This window comes from Musca domestica, unplaced genomic scaffold (genome assembly GCF_030504385.1).
Source record: "Musca domestica strain aabys unplaced genomic scaffold, Musca_domestica.polishedcontigs.V.1.1 34, whole genome shotgun sequence".
Taxonomy (NCBI): Eukaryota; Metazoa; Arthropoda; class Insecta; order Diptera; family Muscidae; genus Musca; species Musca domestica.
Window position 1 is genome coordinate 3,360,815 of NW_026712313.1, and position 12,655 is coordinate 3,373,469.

Below are 12,655 nucleotides of genomic sequence, written 5' to 3' on the forward strand. Positions count from 1 at the left end.
TATATTTCGAGGTGTTACAAACGGAATGACAAACTTATATACCCTCCATACTATGGCGGAGGGTATAAAAATCAAACGATTCCGTAAAAAAATGGGAAAACCCATAAGAATACCAAATATACGGTGATACCGTTATACGGAAGATTTAGCACAATGTGTGCCTATATTAACGGTGCATGGGGGTTAGCAACACGTTTTCGTTGAAAAATGTGACGAAAGCCGGCGGTATACGGAAAGTTGATCGATGGGCTATAGATCTTCGGACTGGATCTAGGTTCAGGCCCAAAACGCATGTGCACTGCAATGTCTGATTTTTTTTTTTTTCAAAAATATCATTTTAAATAATTTTTTTTTTGGATTTTTTTTCAAATAATTTTTTTTTTAATTTTTTCAGAAAAAAACGCTTTTTAACTTTCCCAAAAAAATAAAAAAAATTGTTTTAAAATTTCTGAAAATTGTACAATTTTTTAAATTATTCTACAATTATTATTATTTTATTATACTATTTCAGAAAAAATATTTTTTTTTGTTTTGAAAATTTACATCTATCCAATACCTACATGTCGTTGGTACAAATTTTAAAAGAAATGGTAATCCTACTAGTTAGAGAACACATTTTGTATAAAGGGAGACAAACTATTCCTTACCCAATTTCTCAACCAATGAGAAGATTTAGTGGCGACATCTACACGGGCATAGCTGTAACTATATAACAATATTTGTGAAAAACAACCCCCTTATTTTCAAATTGTACCCAAAACAAAATGCAGCAGGTGTTTGCCATTAAAATTTCTGTCCTTTAATCATTTGAGCCGTTGCCATGGCACTAGCTGGTATATTAAAAATGACAGATAATTTTTTCTTAGTCCTTAAAAATTCGCTGAACCTAACAAAACCTCAAATGCAAAAGCAAAGAAAATTAATAATAAAATGAAACTGAAAACTCATATTTGCAAAAAGACACCAACGAACATCAATGGAGAATATGGTCTGAATTTAAATTCAAATAACATCACTAGTGGACCAGGAGGAAATAAGGAGAATGCCAACAATGATAAAACTTTGGAAAATCTACCCTTGAGCTGTGTCGATTGGAGCAGCAATGATGAAATTTATTTTGTGAGGTTAGAGAAACAATTTTAATAATTTCGAAAAAAATAATGAAAAACTCTATTCCAGTGATGACCACCAGATCTTCAAGTGGAGCTCGGCAACACGGGACTCCGTGGAAGTGGCTAAATTACCAGATGATTTCATACCCACCGACTTACATTGGTTGCTGTTGGGTGGCCGTAGCAGCGGTGGTGGCAAGGGAAGTGATACCCTGCTCATTTGCAGCAATGATGGTCGTTTCATTATTTTGAATAAAAGTTCAAGGGTTGAGCGGAGCATTACAGCCCATGCGGCGGCTATTTCTTCGGGCAGATGGAGTCCAGATGCAGCTGGTTTGTTGACGGGTAAGAAATAAATGATAATAAAAACTATATTACAAAAAGGTCCTTGAAAAGGACTATAGGGTACGTGAAAAATATTTTTAAAAAATCTACGTTTATGGCCTTTAAGGTCCTTGAAAAATATTCTTTAAAAAAATCCAAGTTTATGGCCTTTAAGGTCCTTGAAAAATATTCTTTAAAAAATCCAAGTTTATGGCCTTTAAGGTCCTTGAAAAATATTCTTAAAAAATCCAAGTTTATGACCTTAAGGTCCTTGAAAAATATTCTTAAAAAATCCAAGTTTATGGCCTTTAAGGTCCTTGAAAAATATTCTTAAAAAAATCCACGTTTATGGCCTTTAAGGTCCTTGAAAAATATTCTTTAATCAATCCACGTTTATGGCCTTTAAGGTCCTTGAAAAATATTCTTTAATAAATCCATGTTTATGGCCTTTAAGGTCCTTGAAAAATATTCTTTAAAAAATCCACGTTTATACCCCTTATGGTCCTTAATAAAAATTATTTAAAAAATCCACGTTTATACCCCTTAAGGTCCTTGATAAAAATTATTTAAAAAATCCACGTTTATACCCCTTAAGGTCCTTGATAAAAATTATTTAAAAAATCCACGTTTATACCCCTTAAGGTCCTTGATAAAAATTATTTAAAAAATCCACGTTTATACCCCTTAAGGTCCTTAATAAAAATTATTTAAAAAATCCACGTTTATACCCCTTAAGGTCCTTGATAAAAATTATTTAAAAAATCCACGTTTATACCCCTTAAGGTCCTTGATAAAAATTATTTAAAAAATCCACGTTTATTGGTCTGAAGGTCGTTGAAAAATATTCTTTAAAAAATCCACGTTTATACCCCTTAAGGTCCTTTATAAAAATTATTTAAAAAATCCACGTTTATACCCCTTAAGGTCCTTGATAAAAATTATTTAAAAAATCCACGTTTATACCCCTTAAGGTCCTTGATAAAAATTATTTAAAAAATCCACGTTTATACCCCTTAAGGTCCCTTAAGGTCCTTGATAAAAATTATTTAAAAAATCCACGTTTATACCCCTTAAGGTCCTTGATAAAAAATATTTAAAAAATCCACGTTTATACCCCTTAAGGTCCTTGATAAAGATTATTTAAAAAACCCACGTTTATACCCCGTAAGGTCCTTGAAAAATATTCTTTAAAAAATCCATGTTTATTGGCCTTAAGGTCCTTGAAAAATATTCTTTAAAAAATCCACGTTTATGGTCTTAAAGGTCCTTGACAAAAATTTTTTAAAAAATCCACGTTTATGGGCTTAAAGGTCCTTGATAAAAATTATTTAAAAAACCCACGTTTATGGCCTTAAAGGTCCTTGTTAAAAATTATTTAAAAAAATTAACGTTTATGGCCATAAAAGTCCTTGTTAAAAATTCTTTGAAAAATCCATGCTTATAACCCTTAAGGTCCTTGATAAAAATTCTTTAAAAAATCCACGTTTATGGCCTAAAAGGTCCTTGATAAAAATTATTTTAAAAAATCCACGTTTATACCCCTTAAGGTTCTTAATAAAAATTATTTAAAAAATCCACGTTTATACCACTTAAGGTCCTTGAAAAATATTCTTTAAAAAATCCACGTTTATTGGCCTTAAGGTCCTTGATAAAAATTCTTTAAAAAATCCAAGTTTATGGGCTTAAAGGTCCTTGTTAAAAATTCTTTAAAAAAAATCCACATTTATGGTCTTAAAGGTCCTTGATAAAAATTCTTTAAAAATCCACGTTTATGGCCTTAAAGGTCCTTGTTAAAAATTCTTTAAAAAATTCATGCTTATAACCCTTAAGGTCCTTGATAAAAATTCTTTAAAAATCCACGTTTATGGCCTTAAAGGTCCTTGTTAAAAATTCTTTAAAAAATTCATGCTTATAACCCTTAAGGTCCTTGATAAAAATTCTTTATAAAATCCACGTTTATGGCCTTAAAGGTCCTTGAAAAATATTCTTTTAAAAATCCACGCTTATTGCACTTAAGGTCCTCGAAAAATATTCTTTAAAAAATCCACGTTCATTGTTAAGAAGGTCCTTGATAAAAATTCTCTAAAAAATCCACGTTTATTGCCGCTATTAACTATTCTTTAAAATTCCCAGATTATACCCCTGATAACCCTTCAAAATAGCACTTAACTCGTATAAAATTTGCTACTATGAGATTTTTTTTCCAGCCGGCGAGGATGGAGTCATAAAAATATGGTCTCGCTCGGGTATGTTGCGATCCACGGTTATACAGAGTGATGAACCTATACGTTGCGCCAGATGGGCGCCCAATTCGACCTCGATTGTTTTCTGCCAAGGCGGTTATATATCGGTCAAACCCTTGGCTGCTAACAGTAAATTGATAAGGGTGAGTAAAAGAATTATCGGAACAAAAGTATATATTTGTCAAAGAAAATATCTGCACATGTCCTGAAGGACTAATAATATGTCATCGCTTTTTTATTTCCTTAAATAGTGGCGTGCCCATGATGGCTTGGTTCTTTCCCTCAGCTGGTCGCCACATTCCAATATTATAGCCTCAGGGGGTGAAGATTATCGCTTTAAGATATGGGATTCACAAGGGGCCAATTTATTTACAAGTACTACAGAAGAGTATGCCATAACAGCTGTGGCCTTTAACCCCGAAAAGGATATTCTCTTGGTTAGCACATTCAATATGCTGAAATTGTGCTCCACAGCTGGGGTAGGTAATCCAAAAATTAAAAATACTCCCATAAAAATTATCATATATTTTTCCTCCGATAGTGGTCCTACAGCACAGCACGCTTCAATGAACCGGTAGTTGGCTCATTTCATGCCCTCTCCTGGTCATCGGATGGTACCCAGGTGGCATGTGGTACCTCTACGGGACAACTAATTGTGGGTTATATTGTCCAGAAACAAATGATATCGAGAAACTTAAAGGCCACATCAACGGGACGTAAGTCCTTGCGCTTGGAGGACATAACCAATGGCAGCAGTGACATGTTGGAGTTCACAGAGAGGATTATAAATTTCGCACTGGGTTATGGACATTTGATTGTGGCCACATCAAATCAAATACATATTTACAATGAGAAGTATATCAATACACCGATTATAATTGATGGTCGTACCGATGTGAGGGTCATACAAGTGGGCAAGAAGTAAGGGGTGTAGTTTGAATTGTTTTTGGAAAATTAATAATTATTTTCACAGATTCTTCATGGTCTTGGACTCAACATCAATATGGGTATATACTTATACTGGAAGATTACATTTGAATCCCCGCTATCCTGGAAGTCAAGCCCAGATACCATTGCTAAATGGACGCAGTATTTCGCTGGGATTGGATACTCTGGTTGTAAGGGATAACTCCGATACTATGGGTAAGGCATTGACTCAAGAAAGAACGTATATGTAACTCTCCTATGGATCGAATAGCTTCTGCAACTCTTCTATGGATAGTAGACCTTCGGATGGTATTCTGCAGACAGAAGACCTTCTACTACTGTTCTATTAATAGAAGACCTTCCGAAGCTCCTCTATGAATAGAAGCTCTTTTGAAGCTGTGCTATGGATCGAAGATCATCTGAAGCTCTTCTATGGATCGAAGATTATCTGAAGCTCTTCTATGGCTAGAAGATCTTCTGAAGCTCTTCTATGGCTAGAAGATCTTCTGAAGCTCTTCTATGGCTAGAAGATCTTCTGAAGCTCTTCTATGGCTAGAAGATCTTCTGAAGCTCTTCTATGGCTAGAAGAACTTCTGAAGCTATTCTATGGCGGAAACTGTTTTAGAAGCTCTTCTATGACAGAAGACCTTCTACAGCTCCTCTATGGCTAAAAGTGCTTCTGTAGCTCTGCTATGGCTAGAAAATCTCTTCTATGGCCTTCTGAAACACTTCTACTTGCTCCTTAAGTTCCTCTATGTATGGAATAGCTTCTGCAGCTTATCTATGGCTAGAAGAGATTCTGCAGCTCTTCTATGGCTAGAAGGACTTCTGCAACTCTTCCATGGCTAGAAGGGCTTCTGCAGCTCTTCTATGGCTAAAGAGCTTCTGTAGCTCTTCTCTGGATCGACGAACTTCTGCAGTTCTCCTAAGGATCGACTAACTTCTGAAGCTCTCCTATGGCTAGAAACTTTTCTATGGCTGGAAGGGCTACTGCAGAAGAGCTTCTGCGTCTCTTCTATGGCTAGAAGAGCTTCTGCAGCTCTTTTATAGCTGGAAGACCTTATGCAGCTCTTCTATAGCTAGAAAATCTTCTGCAGCTCTTCTATAGCTAGAAAATCTTCTGCAGCTCTTCTATAGCTGGAATAGCTTCTGCAGCTCTTCTATACCTGGAAGAGCTTCTGCAGCTCTTCTATGGCTGGAAGAGTTTCTGCAGCTCTTCTATGGCTGGAAGAGTTTCTGCAGCTCTTCTATGGCTAGAAGAGCTTTTGCAGCTATTCTTTGGATCGAAGAGAGTCTGCAGCTCTTCTATGGAAAAAATACCCCATTAAGCTTTTCACTTCATAAATCTCTTACGTTTCCACTTCCAGTATTGCACATCTTTGATTTGATACCCGGAGCTACACGCCAATATGAACCATTTATGCTGAAGGCCAAGACTCAAATTGCTGAAATTACCGCATGTCGAGCTGGGACGGTAGATGATCAATTTGTTGTGATGATAGACAACAATCGGGAACTTTATATAACTGAGACAAGAAATCTGAACAGTAGTTCCGAGAGAAGTGCAATTGGTGGTAGTATAAGTGGATCAACATCGGGAGAGATTTATAAAATTGGAACACAGGTGACAACAGTGCAATGGGCAAGCGAGTCAAATATTTTGGTGGGGGTGCATGACACCTGCTACAGTATTTGGTATTGTCCGGGGGAGGGAGCACCAGATCCAACCATTATTGCCTTGACCACAGTGACCATAGATGCCACGTAAGTTAGGAACGGATTTTAATTTTTAAATTCTTAGTTCGTTTTTTCCTCCTCCAGGGAATTTGGTAAAAATATAGCCATTGAATCCTTTGAAGACTCCATTGTCACATTCCGCTGTGCAGGGGCGTTGTTACCCATAACCGTCAATATGTATTGTGAAATATTGCATCGCACTCTGGCCGAGGGCCAGTGGCAACAATCTCTGAAGATTTGCCGTTTGGCCCACAATGCGTATCTGTGGGCCACTTTGGCTGCCGTGGCTACTCGTAAAAATCAGCTTCAAATTAGCGAAGAAGCCTATTCGGCGGCATTACAAATCGACAAGGTCAGCTATTTACAGCACATCAAAACTTTGGATCCCTCCAGCCCTGAATATATGGCGGAAAATTCTCTAATGTTGGGAAGACTTATCGAAGCCGAAACCATTTTAATTCATAATCGAAAATATCGTGAAGCGGTGGCCTTGTGTTTAAGAATGCATAACTGGCGTAAGGCTCTGGAAGTGGCCCAGAAACATGAACCCGATTTGATGGAGGTGGTCCTGGAGCAGAGAAGGAAATATTTGAATGCCTTGAATCGTGAAGAATGGGATACTTTATTTATAAGTTTGAGTGTTAAAGATAATGATGAGTAAATTTGAAACTGAATTTGAAAGAAATTTGGGTGGTTGATTTTCAATAGGCAGGGCAGACCATGGGTTTTCCTTCGAGGGCATTGATAAGATTATTGGCTGCCAACATGGCCATTTCAGTGGTGGTCTTTAGCGTTTGGGTGCCCATGTGGGGGATGACAACTGAAAATTAAAAAAAAAAATGTAGAGGTTACACAAAATAGTGCGGACTTATTAAATTATATTAAATATTGGCTTCCTATTCCCAGTCTAAAGGTGAGGATACATATTAGGATATTTTATGAGATAAAGCAACGTCTAGTTTTTTAATATAAGAATGGACCAGAATGTATGGTTTATTTACAAAAAAAGACTTTATGCCAGATAAAAAATCCTCCTATTTGTTCTCACCTTAATGCTTTGTTCTCACCTTAATGCCAAACCATTTTAAAACTAAAAAAAATACATTAAATACCTACCACAATTTGGTATTTTCATTAAAGGATCATCGGCCGGCAATGGCTCTGGGGTCATAACATCCAAACCAGCGGAAAATATTTGACCCGTTTTCAAGGCTTCAATCAAGGCGTCTTGATCCACAATTCCTTAAAAAAATTAAAATTATTTAAATAAAATTGAAACCACAGAAATGCCAACACCCTTACCTCCCCGACCCACATTTACGAACACACAATTCTTTTTCATTTTACCAAATGCTTCGGCATTAAATTTTCCCTTTGTCTCCGCAGTTAAAGGGCAGGCCACCACTAAGAAGTCACTTTCCTTCAGAAGTTCATCAAAGGTTACATGTTGAGCCGCAAAATCCACATCATTGTCTCTTCTCGTCCTTGTGTGGTAGATGATTTTCTTAACATCCCAACATTGCAGGCGTTTGGCAATGGCTTGGCCAATTCCTCCAAATCCCATGAATCCAATGACAGAATCACGTATCTCTTGACCCATCAACCAGTTAATGCGTTCCTTTTCCCACTTGGAGCTGAAATAATCAGATAACACAGTAAATTTAATGACCACCCTAATGTCATATAGTAAAGCTTTTCCTAAATAAAAGCTTTTAATTCAACTGTCAAAAGTTAACAGCACAAAAAATGTTAATAACATTTGAGCTTTAAATGTAATCGAAAGCTTCCTGTTTAACCCTAAGTGAACAAATTTCGAACAAAGGCTACAACCTGTACGATATATCAGATTAGGTAGAGTGTTAGACCAATAAACGTGGATTTTTTAAAGAATTTTTATCAACCAACATCTCAACAATAAACGTGGATTTTTTAAAGAATTTTTATCAACCACCATCTCAACAATAAACGTGGATTTTTTTTAAAGAATTTTTATCGACCACCAACCCAACAATAAACGTGAATTTTTTAAAGAATTTTTATCAAGGACCAACCCAACAATAAACGTGGATTTTTTAAAGAATTTTTATGAAGGACCAACCCAACAATAAACGTGGATTTTTTAAAGAATTTTTATCAAGGACCAACCCAACAATAAACGTGGATTTTTTAAAGAATTTTTATCAAGGACCAACCCAACAATAAACGTGGATTTTTTAAAGAATTTTTATCAAGGACCAACCCAACAATAAACGTGGATTTTTTAAAGAATTTTTATCAAGGACCAACCCAACAATAAACGTGGATTTTTTAAAGAATTTTTATCAAGGACCAACCCAACAATAAACGTGGATTTTTTAAAGAATTTTTATCAAGGACCAACCCAACAATAAACGTGGATTTTTTAAAGAATTTTTATCAAGGACCAACCCAACAATAAACGTGGATTTTTTAAAGAATTTTTATCAAGGACCAACCCAACAACAAACGTGGATTTTTTAAAGAATTTTTATCAAGGACCAACCCAACAATAAACGTGGATTTTTTAAAGAATTTTTATGAAGGACCAACCCAACAATAAACGTGGATTTTTTAAAGAATTTTTATCAAGGACCAACCCAACAATAAACGTGGATTTTTTAAAGAATTTTTATGAAGGACCAACCCAACAATAAACGTGGATTTTTTAAAGAATTTTTATCAAGGACCAACCCAACAATAAACGTGGATTTTTTAAAGAATTTTTATAAAGGACCAACCCAACAATAAACGTGGATTTTTTAAAGAATTTTTATCAAGGACCAACCCAACAATAAACGTGGATTTTTTAAAGAATTTTTATCAAGGACCAACCCAACAATAAACGTGGATTTTTTAAAGAATTTTATCAAGGACCAACCCAACAATAAACGTGGATTTTTTAAAGAATTTTTATCAAGGACCAACCCAACAATAAACGTGGATTTTTTAAAGAATTTTTATCAAGGACCAACCCAACAATAAACGTGGATTTTTTAAAGAATTTTTATCAAGGACCAACCCAACAATAAACGTGGATTTTTTAAAGAATTTTTATCAAGGACCAACCCAACAATAAACGTGGATTTTTTAAAGAATTTTTATCAAGGACCAACCCAACAATAAACGTGGATTTTTTAAAGAATTTTTATCAAGGACCAACCCAACAATAAACGTGGATTTTTTAAAGAATTTTTATCAAGGACCAACCCAACAATAAACGTGGATTTTTTAAAGAATTTTATCAAGGACCAACCCAACAATAAACGTGGATTTTTTAAAGAATTTTTATCAAGGACCAACCCAACAATAAACGTGGATTTTTTAAAGAATTTTTATCAAGGACCAACCCAACAATAAACGTGGATTTTTAAAGAATTTTTATCAAGGACCAACCCAACAATAAACGTGGATTTTTAAAGAATTTTTATCAAGGACCAACCCAACAATAAACGTGGATTTTTTAAAGAATTTTTATCAAGGACCAACCCAACAATAAACGTGGATTTTTTAAAGAATTTTTATCAAGGACCAACCCAACAATAAACGTGGATTTTTTAAAGAATTTTTATCAAGGACCAACCCAACAATAAACGTGGATTTTTTAAAGAATTTTTATCAAGGACCAACCCAACAATAAACGTGGATTTTTTAAAGAATTTTTATCAAGGACCAACCCAACAATAAACGTGGATTTTTTAAAGAATTTTTATCAAGGACCAACCCAACAATAAACGTGGATTTTTTAAAGAATTTTTATCAAGGACCATCTCAACAATAAACGTGGATTTTTTATCAAGGACCCTTAGACGAATAAACGTGGATTTTTTAAAGAATTTTTATGGAGGACCTTTTGACCAATAAACTTGGATTTTTTAAGAATTTATATCAAGGACCATATCAAAAATAAACGTAGTTTTTTTAAGAATTTTTATCAAGGACCCTTAGACGAATAAATGTGGATTTTTTAAAGAATTTTTATCAAGGACCATATCAAAAATAAACGTAGATTTTTTAAGAATTTTTATCAAGGACCCTTAGACGAATAAATGTGGATTTTTTAAAGAATTTTTATCAAGGACCCTTAAACGAATAAACGTGGATTTTTTAAAGAATTTTTATCAACCACCATCTCAACAATAAACGTGGATTTTTTAAAGAATTTTTATCAACCACCATCTCAACAATAAACGTGGATTTTTTAAAGAATTTTTATCAACCACCATCTCAACAATAAACGTGGATTTTTTAAAGAATTTTTATCAACCACCATCTCAACAATAAACGTGGATTTTTTAAAGAATTTTTATAAAGGACCTCTTGATTAATAAACGTGAATTTTTTAAAGAATTTTTATCAAGGTCCAACCCAACAATAAACGTGGATTTTTTAAAGAATTTTTATAAAGGACCTTTTGACCAATGAACGTGGATTTTTTAAAGATTTTTTATAAAGAACCTTTTGACTAATAAACGTGAATTTTTTAAAGAATTTTTATAAAGGACCCTTTGACTAATAAACGTGGATTTTTTTAAAGAATTTTTATAAAGGACCCTTTGACTAATAAACGTGGATTTTTTAAAGAATTTTTATCAACCACCATCTCAACAATAAAGGTGGATTTTTTAAAGAATTTTTATAAAGGACCTCTTGATTAATAAACGTGAATTTTTTAAAGAATTTTTATCAAGGTCCAACCCAACAATAAACGTGGATTTTTTAAAGAATTTTTATAAAGGACCTTTTGATTAATAAACGTGATTTTTTTAAATAATTTTTATAAAGGACCTTTCGACTTATAAACGTGGATTTTTTAAAGAATTTTTATAAAGGACCTTTTGACCAATGAACGTGGATTTTTTAAAGATTTTTTATGAAGGACCTTTTGACCAATGAACGTGGATTTTTTAAAGAATTTTTATAAAGGACCCTTTGACTAATAAACGTGGATTTTTTATAGAATTTTTATAAAGGACCTGTTGACCAATGAACGTGGATTTTTTAAAGAATTTTTATAAAGGACCTTTTGACTAATAAACGTGGATTTTTTAAAGAATTTTTATAAAGGACCCTTTGACTAATAAACGTGGATTTTTTAAAGAATTTTTATAAAGGACCCTTTGACTAATAAACGTGGATTTTTTAAAGAATTTTTATAAAGGCCAGTTTGACCAATAAACGTGGATTTTTTTTATAGAATCAAGGACCATTATATTTATTTAGCTAAATGTTGATTCTCTGAAGTCTTGTATTTTAATCCAACGCATATCTAAAATTTCCACCCAATATATTGCTCATTTAAGGGTTAATAAATCATACGAAAGCTTTTTGTAGTAGAAAAGCTTTCGCTAATTGAACAGCTGTTCGCCCAGCCACCAATTAATTCATTGATAAACAATACGCACAAAATTCCACTTACTTTTCGATTAGTTGCCGTCCGGCATGAAAGAAACGTCCTGCTGCAATCATCAGTCCTATGGCCAAATCAGCCACTCCATTCTTAACGACGCCCGGAGTATGCCCCAATGGCATTTGACGACGCTTAAATTCCGGCACATCAACATAATCAATGCCCGATGACATTGTGCTAACCGCTTTCAGCTGTGAACCGGCCGCATCGAGTACTTCTCCATTCAATGGTTGATAGGAGGCCCAAAAGATGGCATCAACACCGGGTAATTTCTGAAGTATATCCGAACGAACCGGGGGAATATTTTCACAGACAATTGTTTCACATCCTTTCTGGCGAAGGAATTCCAGCGCGGGAATTGGTACCTCCGGATGGGTGACAAGAACTTTGTACAGACGACGAGCGGCCGATGTCATAGCGTGTGGCGTGTGTGTTTTGATAGGCAAAATTTAAACAACTGCTGAACATCTTTTGCTCAGCATGCAATGGAAAACTTTCGGACAACAACAAGTTGATAAGGAGAAATTTAAGTAAGAGAGAGAGAATGTGTGTTCTCTTTATAGCAAAAAGTATGAGATAAAATAAAGAGTGCGATGTGACTAAGAGAAATTTGATAGGAAAAATGTTAGGAGATCTTCTTTAGGAAGATGAAAGACATTTTGAAACATCCTAATAACTATGTATAAAAGAGTAGTAAAATAGCTGACTGACTGATATAGAATCAAAGCCTAGACCAAACGGCAGGAGCTTTTGAAATTTTGAGCGAGGTCCAGTTTGGGGGCCTGGAATTTTGGAAATTCGCAAGGCAACAAAAAGTACTAAAAATTTAATACATTTTAGACTAAAGAAATGAGTTAGAATTTTGAAATTTGGAGTGAGGATCACTG

At 34.4% G+C, this 12,655-nt stretch overlaps 2 protein-coding genes across 2 annotated transcripts; one reads left to right on the forward strand and one right to left on the reverse strand.

The window, feature by feature from the left end:
- The first annotated feature begins 884 nt into the window (after positions 1-884).
- LOC101889697 (intraflagellar transport protein 80 homolog) lies at positions 885-7,017 on the forward strand. Its single transcript, XM_020036606.2, has 8 exons — positions 885-1,124; positions 1,180-1,457; positions 3,644-3,822; positions 3,931-4,158; positions 4,221-4,600; positions 4,653-4,822; positions 5,974-6,370; positions 6,428-7,017. Exons 1-8 carry the CDS (start codon positions 931-933, stop codon positions 7,002-7,004), a joined length of 2,403 nt encoding a protein of 800 aa, XP_019892165.1. The 5' UTR covers positions 885-930; the 3' UTR covers positions 7,005-7,017.
- LOC131803850 (glyoxylate reductase/hydroxypyruvate reductase) lies at positions 6,949-12,234 on the reverse strand. Its single transcript, XM_059125620.1, has 4 exons — positions 11,778-12,234; positions 7,646-7,977; positions 7,460-7,585; positions 6,949-7,163 (listed from the first exon to the last, which is right to left on the reverse strand). The coding sequence occupies exons 1-4, from the start codon at positions 12,182-12,184 to the stop codon at positions 7,045-7,047; spliced, it is 984 nt and encodes a 327-aa protein (XP_058981603.1). The 5' UTR covers positions 12,185-12,234; the 3' UTR covers positions 6,949-7,044.
- Positions 12,235-12,655: the final 421 nt, after the last annotated feature.